Consider the following 20217-nt stretch of genomic DNA (forward strand, 5'->3'; position numbering starts at 1 on the left):
TTTTCAAATAATTACACTTTTCAAACTGTTCTGCAACACTAGTTTGAACTTAAGGGTATCTGTCATATTTAAAGCTGTGCCAGAGGCTGTACTTAATGGAATTGACATGTTTTGCTATAATTTACTTTAGGCATCAGTTTGGACAATAAATACCAAACATTACCAGCTTAAATATGTGGCTTCAAACAAAGTTTGGTGAACTGTTGTAAAACTCCTACATTAAAAAATAAATGATTCTAGCCATTAAATCTTGCTTAATGATACATTACTAAGTTTCATACTACCCTTTTCAAACTTGTTGTCAAATAGGTCTGCACTCAAAATGATACCACCAGTGACATTTCAATGCATGCTTATGTGTGTGGTTTTTTTTTCCCCACCTTTTTGCTTTGAGTATCAGACTTATTTCAGACACTGAAAAAACAGTGCAGTTACAAAGAATATGTATATTTGATCTGGCAGGCTGGAAAGAAAGATGTTAAAAGTTATTACATAAATCGCACATGCTTTGTGGTGTACTTAATTACTATGTCACACTGGTTAAAAGACTACTTATTCTTTCTTTCAAAGAGTGTGGATGAATTTTTAACAATCAAGAGCTCTAGAATTGCAAGGGTACACTTTATAAAGACTCAAAATTCCATTTCCAAGATATTTTAATTAATTCCCAAGTCCAAATAGTCTCCACAACAAAGCAGACAGGAAGAATATTAGCTGGAAATACAAAGTTCTATGACATTAGTACCAGAGATGAACCTGAACTGCTTTAATGGTTGAAGAACTGGTCTTTGATTCAGCCTATTAAAGAGATGGAACAGCCATGAAGTAAATCTCCCTAAAAGGTCACATTGTTTAGAACCTCTGCCTCTGGTTTCAGCCTCATCTCTGATAACTATTAGTACTTTCTCTAATTATCCATATATAAAGAAAATTGTAAGTGTTCATGTAAAAGGAGCAAGAACCAACGATCAAGACTACATATAGCAGCCCATGCAGTTGTAAGGAGTTTGTTTGGAACACTATCAAAATTATTTGCTCTGATGTATGAATAGATCCTTTTCCTGCACGTTTTAAAATTAAATACAAACATCCTCAAGACTCTCTTAACTTTATGTTTCAGATAATACCCAAATAACTTAGATATAGAAAAAAGTCCTTCCCACTGTTTATTTGTCAGTCTTCTCACATGCTCTCATTTCAGGAGGAAGCCCTGAATTTAGTTACCATTTTAAAGCTATTAAAGTTATCAAATAATTGTTTGAAATAATAAAATCAGCCAGAATTTTAACAGAGCATTCTTATGTTTAAGCTTTTAACAGATTCAGCGTTTTTCCATTTTGATAATCTAAATATTGAAACATGAATTCTAACTCTTGAGCAGTGTCCACAGTACTTCTGTATTTTGCTTACAACAAACCACCGCGTTCATATGTTTCTAGCTCCACAATTTGTAAAATGAAAACAGAGATTCCTACTGTACTCTTAACTGCTAATCTGACACTGAAACAGTGATTTCATTGTCACAGGTGATGGAATTGAGAACTTCTTTATATTTCCACTCCCCTAATAGGTACAGTAATAAGCTGTTAGTTCTTTAGGCAAATGACATTAATCTGTTGAATAAAGGCTTCATTCTCTGCCCGTAATCAGTAACTTGAGGGCCTTCTGTAGATTCTGCACAGCAGTGCTCACATCTTCATATTGCAAAGCACTGCCAGCATATTTGCAGTATTTCTGAGCTCTGGCAAAGTCCTCTGGTGTCAAGTGGACTTCCCCTGCAAAAATATAATTATTAACAAGTTACAAAAAGGGATATCTGAATGACACTTCCCTCTACTTGGTTTCTATGTTTTACTCATATTTGCAGTAATATTACAAAGATCAGGCTGATATCTGTGGCAATATTATGAAGATGAGACCATGGTCTTCTGTTCACTCTTCTTTCCATTCATAGAAAGCTTAACTTCTTTGCTGCTGGCATTTGAAAAAGTATAAAAGAACCTTTCAAAACACTGTTTTTTATATGACCCAGTGCCTTTCACAGGTAAGTCAATACCTTTGAGAAAGATCTGCTCTTCATCTAAGGCAGCAAAAGAGAGCATTTTAACAATAAGCTAGCTGTAATCATATCACAACTTGCAAGAGAAAAGGAATGTTTTTTGTGCTTACAGTATAATTACTTTGCTCTCTTCTTCAGGAATAATAAAATCAGTTAGAAACTGTTCACTCTCAACTGGACTGTTTAAGATTTAGAAGTATTTCTAACTGGGGTGTTTCTGCACATATTATATTTCTGTTTTTCTAAGTAATGTTTATATTTCAAATTTTATGTAAGGTGACCGCAAATGATAGTTTCATTAAATTACCCCATTTTTTTCATATTGGCGAACTCTAGTAAAAATATTCTCATAATAAAGTATAAAACAGTTGTCACTTATTAATCAGTGTATTTCCTTGACATAAGGTCCAACATAATGACGTCTAATGCTCACACACATGCATTCAACATTCTATAAAGTATAGTGGAGACTTAAGCCTTAACTAGAAAACATTTAGTATGTAATCACTGATGTGTGCATAACATAAAGCACAGTTATGTTAGTATCCCACCTCCCACCCATGAATTCACTGGGAGTTTAAAGGCTAATTCCATGCCACTCCAATAACTTCTGGATAAATTATAAAGTCTTTACTCAAGTACTTCAGAACGACTTAATTTGTAAAAGACACTTTTTATGAACACAGATAATTATATGAAATAGTAGAAACTAATAGACATTTATTTAGTAGGTTTCCTACACTGCATTTTATAAGCAATAAAGAGATTTCATAGACTGTGAACAAATGAATTTTTAAAAGCAAATATACTTAAATGCATTTTACAGGGTACAATTTGAGTTAGCTGGATCAATTTCTTTCAAAATAAAGCTCTACTGTTGGTAATACTATGAGAATGTTTACTAAAGAATCTCAGTTCTTATCAAAAAATGTCTATTATATTTGCTTTTCCTTTCCCCAATCTTATTATTAAGAACAGTTCTTGAACAAATAAAATGGAAAACCTGGGAATATAAAAACTAGACTGATTTTCTGGTTTTCAAAACAACCTTACCTGAATAAAAAGCATGAGGGTAATTGCTTTTAAGATTAATTTTATCCATTTTTAAAATACACTCTAGAACTTTATTTTCCCTTCAATAAATAAATCTAACCACAAAATAACTTTTCAGTACGTGACAATTTGCTGGCCTTGTTTACACTGCAATGTATATTAGTTTACTGTTGAATAAGTGAAACCACATTAAAATCTCTTAAAATACACAAACATGAGTAAATACGTGTGAGGGAGTGCATAAACATAAGCATATGCTTAAGTTATTTTGCAACCTAAATAAAGTCACAGACTAAAAGCAGATGGGGTAAATCTGTGACCACATTACTGAACATCTTTAAGAAATTTGAAAGACCAAGTTCTCCTCAAAGTGGCTTTATGCTATGATGCCAAAAGAAACTACAAAATGATTCTTTAAAACCTGGCCAAGGCATCAGTCCACTATTCAGCTAACTTACTGGAAGGAAGCCTAAATTCACCAGTCTAATCTTATTTTTACAGTATGAGCCCTATTAATGTTTTGCTGGCATAAAGCCTTATTTATTATGAAATCTACTTTAGATGCTATTATGACATAACTTGAGGGGAAAAAAATAACAATTTTAAATTTATAAACCAAAGTTTACACAGTAAGGGTGTTGCTCTTTTGATGTGTTCAGTGGGCTCAACTCCTATTGAAGTCAGCAATTCACAATGGACAAGTAGAATAGAAATAGAGCAGCTGTGTTGTAAAGTTTTCAAAATAATGAGAAATTTAACTATAACATCTGTGTATATATATGTGTGTGTGTGATATATATGTGTGTATATATATATATATTATACATACATATAAAATGTACTCACATCAAGAGTGTCACCTCAAAAGTTGGTAACTAACTTCAATTTATACTTTCTAAGGGTTAATTAAGCAGCTTTGCAGCAAAGGAAGGACCTGCAGGTCTTGGTGGACACCAAGATGATTGTGAGATGACAACGTGGCCTTGCAGGAAAGAGAGCTAATGGTATCTTGAGCTGCCTTAGAAGAAACATTGGCAGCAGGTGATCCTTTGCCTCTACTCAGCATTGGTGAGGCTACACATGGAGTACTGTGTCCAGTTACTGGGCTCACCAGAACAAAAAGAGCTAGTGCAAAATCCAGAGAAGGGTCATGAAGATGATTATGGGACTGGAGCATCTCTCATATGAGGAAAGGCTGAAAGAGATGCAACTCTTTAGCCCACAGAAAGTTCTTGGAGATCTCTGAAGGAAATCTGTAAGGAAGGTGGAGCCACATGCTCTTTTGGTGATGTCCAGTGACTAGACAAGAGGCACAAACTGAAACATGGGAGGTTCCATATGGAAATCAGGAAATGCTTTTTTGACTGTGAAGGTGACTGAGCACTGGAACACGTTGCCCAGAGCAGTTGTGGAGTCTCCCTCCCTTGAGATATTCAAAAGCCGTCTGGACATGGTCCTGAGCAACTGGCTCTAGGTGTCTCTCCTTGAGTGGGGGGGTGGGACCAGATGAACTCCAGAGGTCTCTTCCAACCTCAACCAGTCCGTGATTCTGAGCTCTAAAATTACTAACAATATTGAGATGGGAAAAAGTGTACTGAAACACACCACTCCTACGTTCATCTGAAATTATTAGTAGTTATATTTATTACTGAAATGTGGCAGACATGGAATCCATAACTAATGTCAAAAAGCATCATTCTTTTAAGAGAATGATAAAATAAAAAAACAAAAGATGATTAGACTGGTGATGCCAAATATCATGTTAAGAAAATAGTTTTAGAATAAAATGTGTATTTTACATATGCATATATATATATACATATGTATATATGCCTCTCCTTGATATCCTTTTATATTTGTCAGATGTTCTTCCTTTTTTATGAAATTGCCCAAATAAAAGGCAGATGATTTAAGAACAGTGTAATAAAACCAGTGCAAACTGGTATATAAAAATGGAAATGGCAAAGAATAAAAATGCTTTTTAAGCCAGATGGTTCCCCACCTCCCCCTCCCCCCCATTAAAGCAGTTATGACATTCAGGATACAATTCCTTAAAGATTTTTTTCTTAAGATTGTAAAAACATATGAAATGTGAAATTATTATTTTTATTTTCTGTGTGGAAAAACAAACATTATTATGAATGAACTAGAATGAACAAATGGTTTCTCTATACTATGCCACCTGTGGAGGGGAACATATGGTAATGTAAGAACATTTTATAAAAACTCAGTGTAATATAGGTATGAATGAATTTAGTGTTAGCAAAATCTAGAGGTAATAAAATTTTTAAACACCCTACCATCAGAGAAGTACATGAACTCACTATACAAAGTTGCTACATAGCTTTACATTCTGCTAGTAGACATTAAGCAACGCTTAATTGCATATACTTTGACACTTTCAAAAGCCAATGTTCAACTCTGAAACCTGTTCCCATAGGACAGGACAATTACTGAAGGTCTCGTGCTCACTAAAATCAAAGGACTACTCCTATTTTAACTAAATTTTCTTTTGATGAATATTCCAGTCTTCTCCACCAAAAGTTTCTTTCCCATCATAGCATTAATCAAATTGCTTCTCCCATGTAATGGGAAGCAAAGAAAATATATAATTTATTTTAAAAATATACATTTGATCTTACTACCACAAAGAGTCTTGCAGGAATATGTGGAATATCCTGTTTGGCTATGTCAATACTAGTACATTAAACAGTGCCAGGGAATGTGTCCCAACACTTAAACTTGACTGTCTACACTGTCAAAACTACTGGAACAGATTGCAGTATGGTTTTAGCCCATGACAACTACCATTTTCCCAAACAATTCCTGGGCACGATTCGTGGTTAGAGCAAGCTAAAGACCATTCAATATTGGCAGCCGTAATGAACTACCTTGTTTAAAAGGTTTAAAAGTTTAATAGTATGGATGTGAGCAGTTCTGTGCCATCTGTTCTCAGTGTCAAACAAATATTTACAGGCATATTTACTAGTATAGACACAGACATTGTGTCTAAATCATGGAGTAAGTGTACTCCACACTAAGCTAGCTGTATGAATCTGCTGGAAAGCTATACCAATCCCTCTTTCCCTCCCATAGGAAACTTCAGTTCCATAGGAACAGAGCATACCAAGACTTAACCTCAATATGCAGTCAGAATATATAGCCTGAATATATTTTGTGACTCAGAAACTGGGGAGGACTCCTGGGTCCCACAGCTTAGTATGTATGTTGTGAAATACAGCCATTTCCTAATCTACCTACAGGACAAGGCTATTCCACAGCACAGTACTGGAGGTATAAAAAGGAATCCTCAGCAGTCTAGGGAGAATGAAGATATTATTCTGACTAGCTGAAGGGAGAATGTTTTAGGTAATGATCATGCATGTATGGCAGGATGATGATAAGATAAGGACCAATGCTTTTGACTTCTCATATGCATACAAAGAAAATGTTACTGTACTTCTACTGACTGACATGTCCTATACACCCTCTCAAGCTCCTGCATGACAGCTTATTTTCTAAGTTTTCAGCTAAGTTTTCACTTGTAGCTACCGAAACTTATAACAGCCGCCAAACTGCAAAACCATCACTCAGATTAAATGGTTCAGTAACAGGTTGGACTTTTTTTTCCCCAGTAAAAGATAACTGTAATAAGAGATGTTTTATTAATATGCCAGACAGAAAAATTAGGATGCACCTTTTGTTCTTCAAGGGAACACTAGAAATGGATTTGTAACTATCAAAGATGATTTTTATGATTTTTCTTTTTAAGACATCATTGACAAAATTGGCTTCTTAATATATTATGATGGACACATCCTTCAGGATTCTTATTACAACAGACTAGAATCAAGCTAAACACTAAATTTCTATTATAGTATTCCACTGATTAAAAATGCTTTTTCAGTAAAACTTATTTTAAAACAGAAGTAAGACCAGTGACATTTTAGAAGATAAAAGCCTTGACTAAATGGTAAATCATAATAACATCACTAGCAGTGGTTCCTTATATTATTTAATACAGGCACTACTTACAATCAACAAGCACTACTGGTATGGAACACAACTATGCTGCAACAGAAAACATCACTGGAATGTGTTTCTTGATTATTTCTTGAAATGAATAAGTAACTTACAGACTAAGCCCAAAGAAGAAATTTTAGGGAAAGGGAATGTGTGTTAATTACCGAAAACAGAATTTAGAAAGGCTATCAGGAATACAGACTTTGTTGAGTATACCAGAACCTCATCTGAGAAACAGATATGCAAAAGCTTAATACAAAGCTAGCTCACTGGCTAAAAATAGTAACAATAATTAAAAATAAAAATCACACATTAAAAAACCTAGACAACACTAAGCACACACTATTGGAAAGATTTCAGTAACTATTAAACTTTCAGCAACACAACGTTGATGATGTCCATTCTTTTTAAAATCTGTGAATTTATAGTGTTCTGATAATAGTTATCATTATTATGGCATTCTTCTAATGGTAATGATTACTTCTCAAACTTCTTAAGTGCTGCAAATTAAGCTATGAGGAAGCTGCAGGGGACAGGGAGAAACACACAGGACAGCACATCCATGTGTGGACAATACAAATGCCACCACCTTACCTGCATACTGAGCACTGTAAAGGGCAGGATCTACTAAAGGAATATTCTGAGGAGCAGGTTGAATGGTATTACTTGTCACTCCTGCGAATCAATGCAAACAATTGGAATTGGGTTATTTTTGTTTATAGACTTCCACTTCAGATTAGGAATGTTTTATTAAATAATACTGAAGAATTTACAGTCTCATTTTATCACTGCAGTACTTCACAGAATTTTAAATTTCAAGCATTAAACAAATTCAGAAAATACTAGTCCAAAAGGCACCGTCTACCCTATTGTATCGAGGAAAATCTGCTAAGGAAGAGTATGAGTAAACTTTTTACATGGAAACTTATACTCTGCCTCTTCACATTAGAGTCTCTATTTTTAAAGCCCCATGTCTGCCATCTAACACTTGCAAGCTGTGCCCTTCCTAATTCCTTTGAAAACAGTTGGCGAGAATAAATAAGATAGATTTGAAAAGGAAATGCTGATGCTAGAAGAAACAGCACAGTGGGGTTAGAACAAAGTAATACACACAATTCATGTACTCCAACAAGCTACATATTCTATAATTTTCAGTTCTAGCAAAAACATAGAGTTAAACAATTTACCTAGTCTGAATATAAAAAAATAACACAAGCACCCCTGCCTCACCCCCCCAACTATCTGAAGGATTTCCCCTTGATAAAGTTGAAAAAAGAGCATCCTGAATTTTCACAGATTGTTTCAGAGAAACATTCTTAAAATAAGAAAGTAAAACAAGGGGAGGGGATGCGTGAGAAAAACATCTCATATATTCCCTAATATAAAAATACATCTGAACAATCAAATGATCATCAGGATTGAAGACAAGCTTCTCACTCGGTAGCCTTACATAAAACTATAAAAAAGGCAAAAGGAAGTGGAAAAGGTGTGGGTTCACAAATAATCTAAAAATACAACTTTTTCTTTTTAATGCAGCTATTGGGAAGAACTTCACATTTTTAAGAACTTAGTTTTGGTCCAAAAATTACAGAGAATAAGAAGGATGTAGGAGCCAATATATTTAGCAGTATTTTTCCTATGGTATTTTTACAGCTTAAATTTATGAGGTTGCATCTGCCATAAAACATAACACATCTAAATGGTTTTTCTTTATATTTAAATGGAGGCCTATCCTAGCTAATCACGGAATTTGCTCCTTAATAAAGGTATGTTTTTTTGCATGTGATTGTGATATACCTGTGTTATGAGGTACTTCAGCTGGAGTGTTGGCTGGCGCATGGGCACCTGGTGGTATATGTATGCCAGTGAAATTAGTAGTTGGTGTGTTATTCGCTTCATATGTAGATGATGATGTTGGTTGAGTTGTTCCACTATGGAGAGATGACGACCCTGCTTCTTCTCTTTCAAGATCTGTTAATACAACACAAAATAGGAATTACTCTTTTGTAAAAAACACTTGAAAAGTTAAGTGTTTCTTTTAAAATCTCTTATCAACTTTTCTTCGTAGAAAAAGTGCTACCACCACATTGTGATACAGAGCATTTAAACAAAACCACTTACCGCTGATTTTAACAAAGTTAAAAAAGCAACATAACACAGGATAAAGATCTAGAAACTCTCACACTCTCAAAGATCTCTTCTGTTTAAATTAATGAATCATTTCAGTACTGGTTGGAATATGAACAGTTTGGCTCATTAGTACAATCTTCCATGTACGACTTTTATACTTCCCTGTCAACTGATGCAGTTACTCCATCATAGGAGGCCACCAGATTGGTCAGGCATGAGTTGCCCTTGGTGAAGCTGTGCTGACTGTCTCCAATCACCTCTTCATGTGCCTTAACATTGCCTCCAGGAGGATCTGTTCTGTGATCTTCCCAAGCAGAGAGGTGATGCTCTCTGGTCTGTAATTCCCCAGGTTTTCCTTTCTACCCTTTTTAAAAATGGGACTGATGTTTCCCTTTTTCCAGTCACTGGGGACTTTGCCTGACTGCCATCATATACGATGGAGAGGGGCTTGGTAACTACATCAATCAGCTCACTCAGGACCTCAGGACCTGGGATGCATGGCATTGGGCCCCATAGGCTTTTCAATTTCATCAGGTGGTCTCAAACCTGCTCTTTGCTTATAGTGGAAAGGACTTTGCTCCCCCCGCCCCTGCCTGAAGGTTCAGGGAAATGAGAGACATGACAAGCTTCACTGCCAGTGACGTCAAAGGCAAAGAACTTGTTGAGTACCTTAGCATTCGCCATGTTAAATTCCATCCATGCCTTGGCTTTCTTGATTTCATCTTTACACATCCAGATAGTATCCCTGCACTCTCCCTGACCACATGTCCTTACCTCCACTGCCTGTGCATTTCCTTCTTGCACCTCAGTTTGACCTTTCTGCAGGTCAAAAAAGTTGAAAGAGGCAACTGCACTTCAGTTGGTCATTTCTCAGCCATGACAGTTTCCTGCCTTCCCTGCTTGATTTCTTGCACATAAGGATGGAGAGCTCTTGCACTCTGAGAAAAGTGTCCTTGAAGAGCTGCCATCTCTGATCTGTTCCTCTGTCCCTACATATAGCATCCCGGAGGATCTTATCCACTAGGTTTTTAAACAGCTGGAATTTTGGTCTTCTGTTCAGGATACTGAGTTTGCTCTTTGTGAGGCCCATATTCCTTGACATCACAAACTCAACCAGGACGTGGTCACTGCCTCCAAACTTAATCTGTTTCATGAGTTTATCCACATTGGTGAGCACAAGATGAGCTTCTTTACAGGAGTGACTAATTAATGGTTTCTAGGCACTCCTGTAGAAGTGGAATGCTACGCAACAATTGTTCATTCCCATCACCTCCTAATTTCCTTGTCCAGGAACACCTAATTGCAATGGTAGCCCTTTTCTCCCTATCCCTCCTGGTTCTCTGTCCCAACTTACCCTCCCCCTGCCATACCTCTCCCTCAGTTTGGACTCTGCCTTTGAATCTGGAAGTTTTTTTCTGTGCCAAGCCAGTATGGAGAACACATAAAGCTTCCTGCTCTTAATTGCCAGTTTCCCACCCACAGCAGCTCTGAGATACAACTGTAGGAGCAGGAAACTCCCCTCAGCCTTAGGATTCTCCATTACATGGAACCTTTAGGGAATTCAGCTGTAAAATTCTAGCAAGCTCAAGAATTTGCAAACTGCAATTTCTCAAAGGTACAAAACTTGGGCCAAACACAGTCAGATTTTCTTAGAGACAGGAAAAGCCCATCCCTGGGAACTAGGGAAAGAAAAAACATCAACTAATCTTCTGCCAACTTCCTTCTCCAAGTTTCAAGCCCTTGCTGTCCATCTCTTTCTCTCTGATCTCTTTTCAGAAACAATTCTGACTAAAATTAATAAAACGAAAAAAATCTAAAACAAACAAAAAAACCATCAACTATAAAGAGCTCTGGCCATAGAAGATAGGAATTCAAATGGTTAAAAGTCCAGCAGTGTTAGAAAGAAGCCAGAAGAAAAGTGTTGGCCACCCTTAACAGCAGTCCATGTAAGAGGCAAATTCACAGGAGGGCAATATAATTTTATGCAGGCACAAAGAGATCAAGCTCAACTGTTTGCTCATTATGCAACTGGCAAATGTTAAACTGTATTAAACATAAAAGTAGCTTTGTTTAAATTAACGCTTATTAAGTGTTTACAGTAGCCAAGTGTCAACAAAGCATACTAAGTATTCTTACTGCAAAGTAAATATTTAAAACTTTATTAAATCAAAGATTAAATATTAAGACTATGTTGAGATATGTGCTTGCAGTATACCTGAAGAGTTTTAATAGTAGTGGTGTAAATAAAAGGATTTCAGGCTGCTGGAAAAGTTTAATTCAACAAACTGTTTTATAGTTCTGTGATCAGAATATCCATAAGATTATTGAGAAATACATACTTTTCAGGGAATGAATGCTAAAAAATTAAAGACTTCATTTCTCATAAAGCAGTAATTACTCCAGAAATTTGAAAGACCTTTAAGTTTACTGAAATACTGTAAAAGAAGCCTGTAAAAAGAGTAACATTCACATTCATTTTTAGCTCCAGCCGAGTTTCTTGTCTTGGAGCCTCCTAAGCCTTTGTGCTATGATCTTAGTAGAATGGATCAAATCGGCTCTTTAGATTTTCCTCAGAAGCTGCAGTACTATGGCTATCACCAGCTATCTGTTTTGCTCTTTGCTTATTTTTTTTACTGAGGGTAAGACTTTCTGGAATAAGGCTGATACCAAGCATTGGTGCTAAAACCATGTGTCCAAAAGATATTTTTATATAAATAAAGGATTCTCAAGGCTTAACAGTACTCCTTGTTAACCACCTAGATTACATCTACTAAATTTCTGGTAACACAGGATGTTAGTGATTTTGAGATAAACCCTAATACACAGAAATAAGCAGATGCTTGACATGTAGAACTGTAACAAACCTCAGGAAGTTAACTTTTATGAATTGATATGAATTGTGCCAGAAGTTGCAGCAAACAATGTTTAACATTCTCAGGAAATCTTTTTTTTTTGATGCATTCTGCATCACTTTAAAACTATCATCTAAACTAAATCATATTTTTATTATCTGGCAACATGCACATGCAACAAGTAACTTTGATCAAGACACTTACAGATCTAAAATTAGCCTTAGTAAAACACTATTAACATTAATAGTTGCTTTTTTTAAATTGCTATAGGAGGTTTTGCAACCACATGGACAGCAAAATCCATGAATTCATAAGTTTCGAAAATCTGTAAAGTGACTTCTTTCTAGAGTCTATGGGTTGACTGGGTAAGGTATGTAACTTAACCTACATTATCACTACAAATGGGTGCATGCTTTATATCAGAATACTGCATACAAATGTTTTCCCAATATTAACTTGATCACAATGTCTTTTTAATGTTACAAAGTATTATGCATTAAGATGTCAAGGAAAAACAAGAAACAGTGTATGGAAATGTACTGTCTAGTGTAAGGAAGTGGCAAACATAACTGAAATTCAACAGCCCAGAAGACTAAATTGAAAATTAGCATAATTTTTAAAGAGTCCAGAGATTTAAAAAGATAGTATTTTGGTCATCATCTTATAATTTTAATGTAAAAAAAAAAATCAAGTCTTTCCTACCTTGAGTTGCTAGAGAGAAGGCAAGGTTCTATTGGAACACTGCTTATTTTATATATGTATGTATGTATACATATATATTATATATTTTTTCCACCCCAGCATTGAGAAATAAACTATAAAAAAAAATCCACTGACACACTGACAGCTCACATACTGATCTTTCAGCTAGTTGGGACTATAAATGTTTCTTGGAACTCTGCAATATAAATGTAGAATATTTATTATATATTGCAATGAAAGTAGTGACAATACATTTTACTGTAGCTACACTGTGATTATTCAAGAACTTTTTCCCATATGAAATTATACTTTTAATTTTTCCATTAGTATTAAAACTTGTTGGATGACCTGGGGCTACTACTAAGTGACCTTTATGTGTACTCTACAACTTGTATTCCAAATGCATTAATAAATAACGCATGTCACTTTAAAGTTTCCATGGTGGCAACTTGACAAAAGCATCCATAAATCCAGCAGAACCGCATAAAGCATGTCTATGTTACTGTAAAAACATCTCTAAGAGTTACAGTATAGTTTTCAAGGAAAATAACACTTTGGAAAAAAATGGTAATTTGTCAAGCTACAGAGACCTAGTTTCACTGTTTAAACAGACATTTTCCACTTGCAAGGGAAGGAAGAGAATGAGCAAGCAGAAAGGAATGGGGAAGGTCCAGTTGTACATTCAAACAACGTTTCTTTTCTTCTTATGATGCACAAAGCAAGTACTGACACTTCTTTATTAAACTGTATCTTCCAGTAAAATATAATTTCCAAGTTTTTTTTGCCTTTGTTTACAATTCATTTTGTATCAGGAGAACTTCGTAAATATTCCTATAGCTATGCGCCCAATCACTAAAGAATATTCATCTAAAGCTATAAACATTTAATTGGGCCATAATTAATGACATAATTCATAACATTCACTCTGAAAGATTTTTTTCCTCACATCTTCTTCATTGAATTCCTATCAAACTGGTGTAATTTGACTTAAAGATGTGGCAATACTTGCAGATGGAGTTGCAACATAATTCTCTCCTTGCAGCTGCACCAGTAGTTAAAAAACTACCTTGAAAAAGATCATATGTTGAAAAAAAAAAAAAACAAAAAACAAAAAACAGTTTGAAAATGCTTTAATTGAAATACAGCTGTTCTAAGACTCAGGCATATTACAGTGGGTAAGATAGCTGTTCTAATGATGTAGGGCATCTTTAGGTAAGCAAAACAAGAAGAATGAAACAGTAGCTTGGAAATCAGACTAACATACACATTACTTGCTCACAATTACTTGAACTTTGGCTGAATGGCTGAGGTTGGAAAGAACATCTTGAGATTATCTATTCCAACCCCTGTTCCAACAGGGTCATTTAGAGGAGGCTGCCCAGGACTGCGTCCAGCCAGATTTTGAAAATTTTCAAGGACAGAGATGCTACAGTCTCTTTGATCTTCTACCAGCATTTGATCAGATTCATGATGAACATTATTTTTTCCCCTAATAATTAATCAGCATTTTCCTTATTGCAACCTGTCTTGACTTTCTCTACACTTTCCCATGAGGTAGTTAAAAAGAGCATTAAGAACTCTGTTTAGACTTCTCTTCTAAAGACTGAAGAAACCTGCTTAACTCCTTGTACGTCATATTCTCCAGTTCACATTTGGAAGACAATAGAAAGAAACCTCATACCTCAAGTGACACACTACTTTCTAGCAATGGTGAGCTTGGAGGGAGTAGACTGCCTATCTTTTTTCTATATTGCTCACTGTCAGATAAAGGTGGTAAGCTAAATAAGTCACTGTTTTCATTCAAGCTGCTTTGTCGTTTTTATCTTCTCCTGTACATTTAAATTCTGATAAAGAATCAGCTAGTGGCTGCCAATTGGAATACGATGATATACCTTCTTGGAAGGGACAACCAGTCTGTAAAGAGTAGGTCATGCTCATCCTCTTTACTCACAGACAAACAGGAAAGAAGCTTCAAAGTGTGGATTGCATGACAAAAATTTGAGAACTGGAAGAAACGCCAGTTTTCTAATGTTTTGACGTGTATAAAACAAAACCAATGTAAAGGTGATTACAAGTCTATTTAGAACATATTTGGAATTACAGGTTCAGATTTCAAAATCTACCAAAGATCCAGGTACAGAGCCCAGACATGAATGAATAACAAATAAATATTTAAGTGTGTGTGTACACATGACATATAGATCATCTGTACCAATCAAAACTTTATTTACCAGTTCACTAAGTCCCATTTCATGTTTATCTCCAATCTGGCAGAAAGAAAAAAAAAAACACAACACTGGATAAATCAATCAAATACTGAAGTCCAATTAAAAGAGAAGATGACAAGAGAATGTAGAAAAGGGTTCATCATGAATGCAACTCTGCACAGGGAAGCTATACTTCCTGTGGATGTTCATAGAAAAGTGCAATACATACCAAAGCTCTCTCCTTCCATTCCAATAGGTCCAGGCTGAGGAGTCTCTCCATTCTTTAAGCAGTTATGAATGTATGCTGCCTTCCACCTGGCATACTTTCTGTGCTGAACATTCTGAGAAAGGTAAAAGGCCAGCTATTTTAACCACTCACTTCTGTGAATTAATGCATTCAAGAAAGAAACATAAGTAGGTTTTCCACCCTGACAAGAGATTTCTAAGCTGCTATCGTTTGACGCTCATTTAAAGATAAGGCATGTGAATCTAATCAGTGAATAAAAAAAATATAAAAAGAACATCTCTAACAGGATCTCAGCATGAAATGAAAATGTAGAGATCTTCAATTAGTGCAGCATGTCAGGAAAAGGAAAAGGAAGTAGTTATACAAAGACTATCTACTGTGAAAGACAGACCACCATGTAATTACTGACGTGAAATAATAAAGAAAACTTCCTTAGATGATTATTTACTTCAGATTAAAAAATCTGAAACAATGCTACTCTTTCTGATCAATAATATTATATTTTTTCTCATTATATTACTTTAAATTACAAATAGGTATTTAAAAGCATGAATAAAGAAAGGGTGGTGTAGTTGTGGATTAATGTGTAAGATATTCTAGACAAAATGTTTTAATTTTCTATCTTTACAACATTGCTTAAAATTAGATAAAGCACTTTAGCAATATATAAACTAACTGCAAAGAGACGGCTTATCATAATAATGACTTTAAATAAAACAATATTGCCAGGTCAATAGTTCAGTTATTTGTAACATGAGTATTTCTCGAAAAAAAATTACTATATTGGTACTCAATTTCACTTTTGCCAATTCTTATCTTGTGAAGCAGTATATTTATGAAATAATAAAAGTGAGAAGCCAATCTGCTACTTGCCTTTCTGATTCTACCTCCATGGTTTGAACATTAAAAACTCTGGTAGTAGCCAGATTTTGGTATTTTAAATTATTTTAAAGAAAACAAATAGTTTACAGTATTTTAAAGAAAACAAATATTTTTCACTATTTTCAGTTTCTGGAAAAAAAAAAAAACACTGAGGAGAAGCATTTCACTTGGGTTTTCAGAGATTATTCTCTTCACGGGGTGGAAAACGAGTGACAAATAAATGTCAGAATCTCACCTAGTCTGAGGTTTTCCATTTCATTTTTAAAAATATACTTGACTTTTTTAACATACAACACTAACATTTCAAAACATGACAAGAGGATTGGCCATTTCATATTTCCTGGGGTTGTTACGCTAGATTTTTTTTTAACAATTGAGAACTCTTTCTGGATTAAGAGAAATCTTAAACTGATTATTCAAATCAACTACTCTGTCAAAAGTTGTAACAGTAGCAACCAGTCACACATTCTTACAATTACAGGCTAATATATTTCATGGGATATAACTGAATGTGAACAGAGATGAGAAGTGTGGAAGGATGAATGGAATAATTTAGCCATATGAACAACGCAGGTTGATAGTGTGCCTCATACCAACAGTAACATCTGCAAGGCACTATTGAACTCAAATTTCCACAGTAACAATCACAGGTAGAGTCGTTTGGAAGCAGGTAGACACATTCATTTCTCTTTAAAAGTCCTGACTGAAATTACATCTGAAGTAAGAAAATTAGTAAACTGAAATGACAGATTTTACTTTACAAAGTCTACTGCACTATTACCTATGAAGGGAGAGAGAGCTATAGCATACTGGATAACTCCAGCAAGCTCCCTTGTTATCCACCAGAATGCTTATGCAGCTTAGTAGAAAGATATGCCCTTTTGTTTTTGCAGATGAAATGATCTCCAAAATAGCATACCCTGATGGCAAATGTTTAAAAATGCGTTCACTATACCTCAGAAAGGAAAAGCACAACTAGAAAGTATGACTTTCTGTTATGTACTTCCTTTGAAGCATCTTTCCTGGCCAGGTAGTGTTGCAGATTAAATTCTTTCATCATTCACAAATACTCTGGAAGCCACCAAATGCAGAATTATGTGTCCAGAACATTGTGCAATTCTTAACGGCCTGTACATCTCTCTTCTGTTTTCAATACACTGAAATTATTTCTTGATAATGTGTTCTATAAACATTATTATAGGGGTGTGGAAATGCTGTTGTACTGGGTGCCTATGTTAAGGTTTTGGCAGCTGGGGGATCATCTTTGAGAAGAGGCCAAGCCAGACCAATTCAGAACAGCTGAGCCTACAAGCCACAGGCACAGCACCTTTAGGACAATGTATTTAATGAAGGGCAAAAAAGCCCAAAGCTAAACCCAAAGAAGAGGGAACAATCAGAGTGAGAAACAGCAGGGGGAACACCTAGGTCAGAGAAGGAGGAAGAGAAGGTGTTGCTCCAAGCACTATAGCAGGTATTCTCTGCTGCCTGTAGAGAGGATGGTGTCAGAGTAGAGATTCACACTGCAGCCTATGGAGGACAGGGGAAAAGCCTATGGAACAAGGGAAATGTGAGAGGGAAGGAGAAGCAGAGAGGAATCAGCATGTGCTGACCATAACCTGCCTTATCCACCTCTGCAGTATTCAGGGCAGAGCAGAAGAGGAGTAGAGAGTGAAAGCATACATTAAAGCCTGGGAAAGTAGGGATGAAAGGGATTGTTTTAATGTTTCTCACTACCTGAATTTATTTCATCTGGCAATAAATTAAATTAGTTTTCTTCAAGTCTAGCCTGTTTCTCTAATGGTAAGCTATCTCCCTGTTTCATCTCAACCCACAAGCTTTCTCACCCTATTTTCTCCATCAGTACTGTGAAGAAGAGGCATTGAGCAAGTGGTTGAGTTGGAGTTACACTGTTAACTAAGGTTAAGAACACCACAGCTGTACAGATGTAGTTTTCACTTAAGTTTTACCTATAAAATTATATATGAAATGTTATTAACAGACTGAAATAAGAATATAAAAAAAAACAAAACAAAACACTCCAAATACCAATATAAAACACTGCAAAGCATACCAGACTAGATTAGATTACACTTTAGGATCTCAGGAATTAGATACCATTTTCTTCCCTGGAATCTGCTTTCCTTCGCATAGGTCTGAAACCAGATCATCTATTTTCTGTTCTTTTATTAAATGGCCATTAAGTAACCATAAAATTCAACTGCAACAGTATACTTGTTGATGATCTTAAAGAAGTTATTGAGCAACACTGCACAAAATGATCGATACAGAGGTTTTGAAAAAACAGTTGAAAAGCTAAACTATATTGGAATTCTATCCTACTTTTTCAATATTGAATACAACATTTTCAGCAGCATTTCTTGAAAATTAACTTTACATTTTTAATAAAGAGGTGTAATGTTACACTACAAAATATTTGACAAAGTTCAGTAATCTGTATTAAATACCAAAAGGACGTTCTAAAGATAATTTACCTAAAGAAATTTAACTGGAGTGTTCTGCCATACTGATGCAGTAAGACAGAATTCTTCAAGATTCACAGTTATGGGCTAGGAAAAACTCTTCCAAACGCCATTACTATTTTTAACACTCCTTTGAAACAACCCGAAGTTTACAGAAAACTTCCCTGAAAAAGTAAAAACTGCATTTCTCAGAAACTGTGAATGCTTTATTTTAATACAGTCTGTGAATGTTTTAAATACAGTCAACTAATTAGTTTTCAGTGGATGCTTTTCAGGAGTGCACGAAACACTGACATGCCCACTAATAATTTATCTGAGATTTAAATTAGTCAAAGTTATTTCCATAAGCTTTCTCCAAAATGAATAGAAGAAAATACCTAATTAATGGAAAGAACAGCTAGGGACATTTTGGACAGCCCACAATCACTGACTAAAATTAGTATTTTGGTAATGAACATTTCAGTTAAAGAAACATTAAAAAAAAAGCATAATCTAGATTTTTTTTTATTTAAAGGCATTTTTTTTTCTGGCAGTGATAGCAAGGCAATTTGAAGAATCTATAAAAGATCACAAAATTTATAGGCAAGTAAGTGAACCCTGTTTGACACATTATTATGCACGTAAATGTGTAACTCTAACGCCTGAACCCAGATGTTGCTTTTAGTCTGTTTTCAATGTGAATGTCTGTTTCTTTTCAGGCTGCCCTCTGAACAGCATTACTGAGGTAAAGGAAAATAACTCTATTACCACACAACTTCTTACCGATCTCATATGAGCTGTGTAAAACATGTCTTCTAGAGAACCCTTTTGTCTAGCTCTAATGCTGAGATACGGAATATCCAGCATTTCCTTTAATATAATCCATTCCTACTAACCTACAATCAACCACTTGACAGTTAGAAATATACACATTATTTAGAATACTGAATTTCTAATTTTAGGTGTCAAGTATCTGCTTTCTATGCTTTTTGCTGTTGATTTAAAAGCATTTTAATAGTCAACATTCCATACATGTGAAGGCAATTACCTACTGAAAAGAAACATGGATAGTCTGAATAGTAAGAAAAGGTAGAAAAGTTAGATATCTTGCTATATAACCAGGATTCAGACTGAGACTTCCTTCAGGCTAAAAGAGGCTTTTGAAAAAATCTAAGACAGTCACATCATACTTGTTCCACCATTCCTTCATGTGACACTGGATAAGGAAAATGGTGAAACTTAATGATGCTAACCAGAAGTGCAAGCCTTTTACTGTATTTCTTGTACACACTCTTTTAATGTCTTCACTAATTAAACAATCAAAATGAGATAATTCTTCTTTCTAATTACAAAGCACTTCTGTACTTTCAACATCAATGAAAAAGCAGCATTCAGCAGTAAACATATCACTCCTAGCATTCCATTTCATTAACATTTTATTGTTTTTTCCCATATACATGACGGATTTTTTCAGGACTTCTGAAAGCTTGCTGAGTATTGGTAATGCACTGGATTCCTACAGTCAAAGGTGAGTGTCTTTTCGGTCCATTACATTACTCACTCTCTGGCTCTAGGGACTGTTATTATTTCATACCATAAAGGA

The 20217-nt window shown here is 35.2% G+C and overlaps 1 protein-coding gene across 2 annotated transcripts in view; it reads right to left on the bottom strand.

Annotated features, from left to right (window-relative positions):
- Window positions 1–638: 638 nt before the first annotated feature.
- VTA1 (vesicle trafficking 1) overlaps window positions 639–20217 on the bottom strand; it is a 39400-nt gene continuing 19821 nt past the window's right edge. The window contains exons 5-8 of one of the 2 annotated variants that reach the window (XM_084514185.1): window positions 15256–15367; window positions 8933–9106; window positions 7730–7810; window positions 639–1775 (exon numbers count right to left, since the gene is read on the bottom strand). In XM_084514185.1, the coding sequence (XP_084370311.1) occupies window positions 1630–1775; window positions 7730–7810; window positions 8933–9106; window positions 15256–15367 (513 nt within the window). In that variant the 3' untranslated portion in view covers window positions 639–1629. The remainder of the gene's footprint in view (window positions 1776–7729; window positions 7811–8932; window positions 9107–15255; window positions 15368–20217) is intronic. The other variant, XM_084514186.1, reaches the window with a different exon arrangement.

The sequence above is a fragment of the Aythya ferina genome (genome assembly GCF_964211825.1).
Source record: "Aythya ferina genome assembly, chromosome: 3".
Lineage (NCBI taxonomy): Eukaryota > Metazoa > Chordata > Aves > Anseriformes > Anatidae > Aythya > Aythya ferina.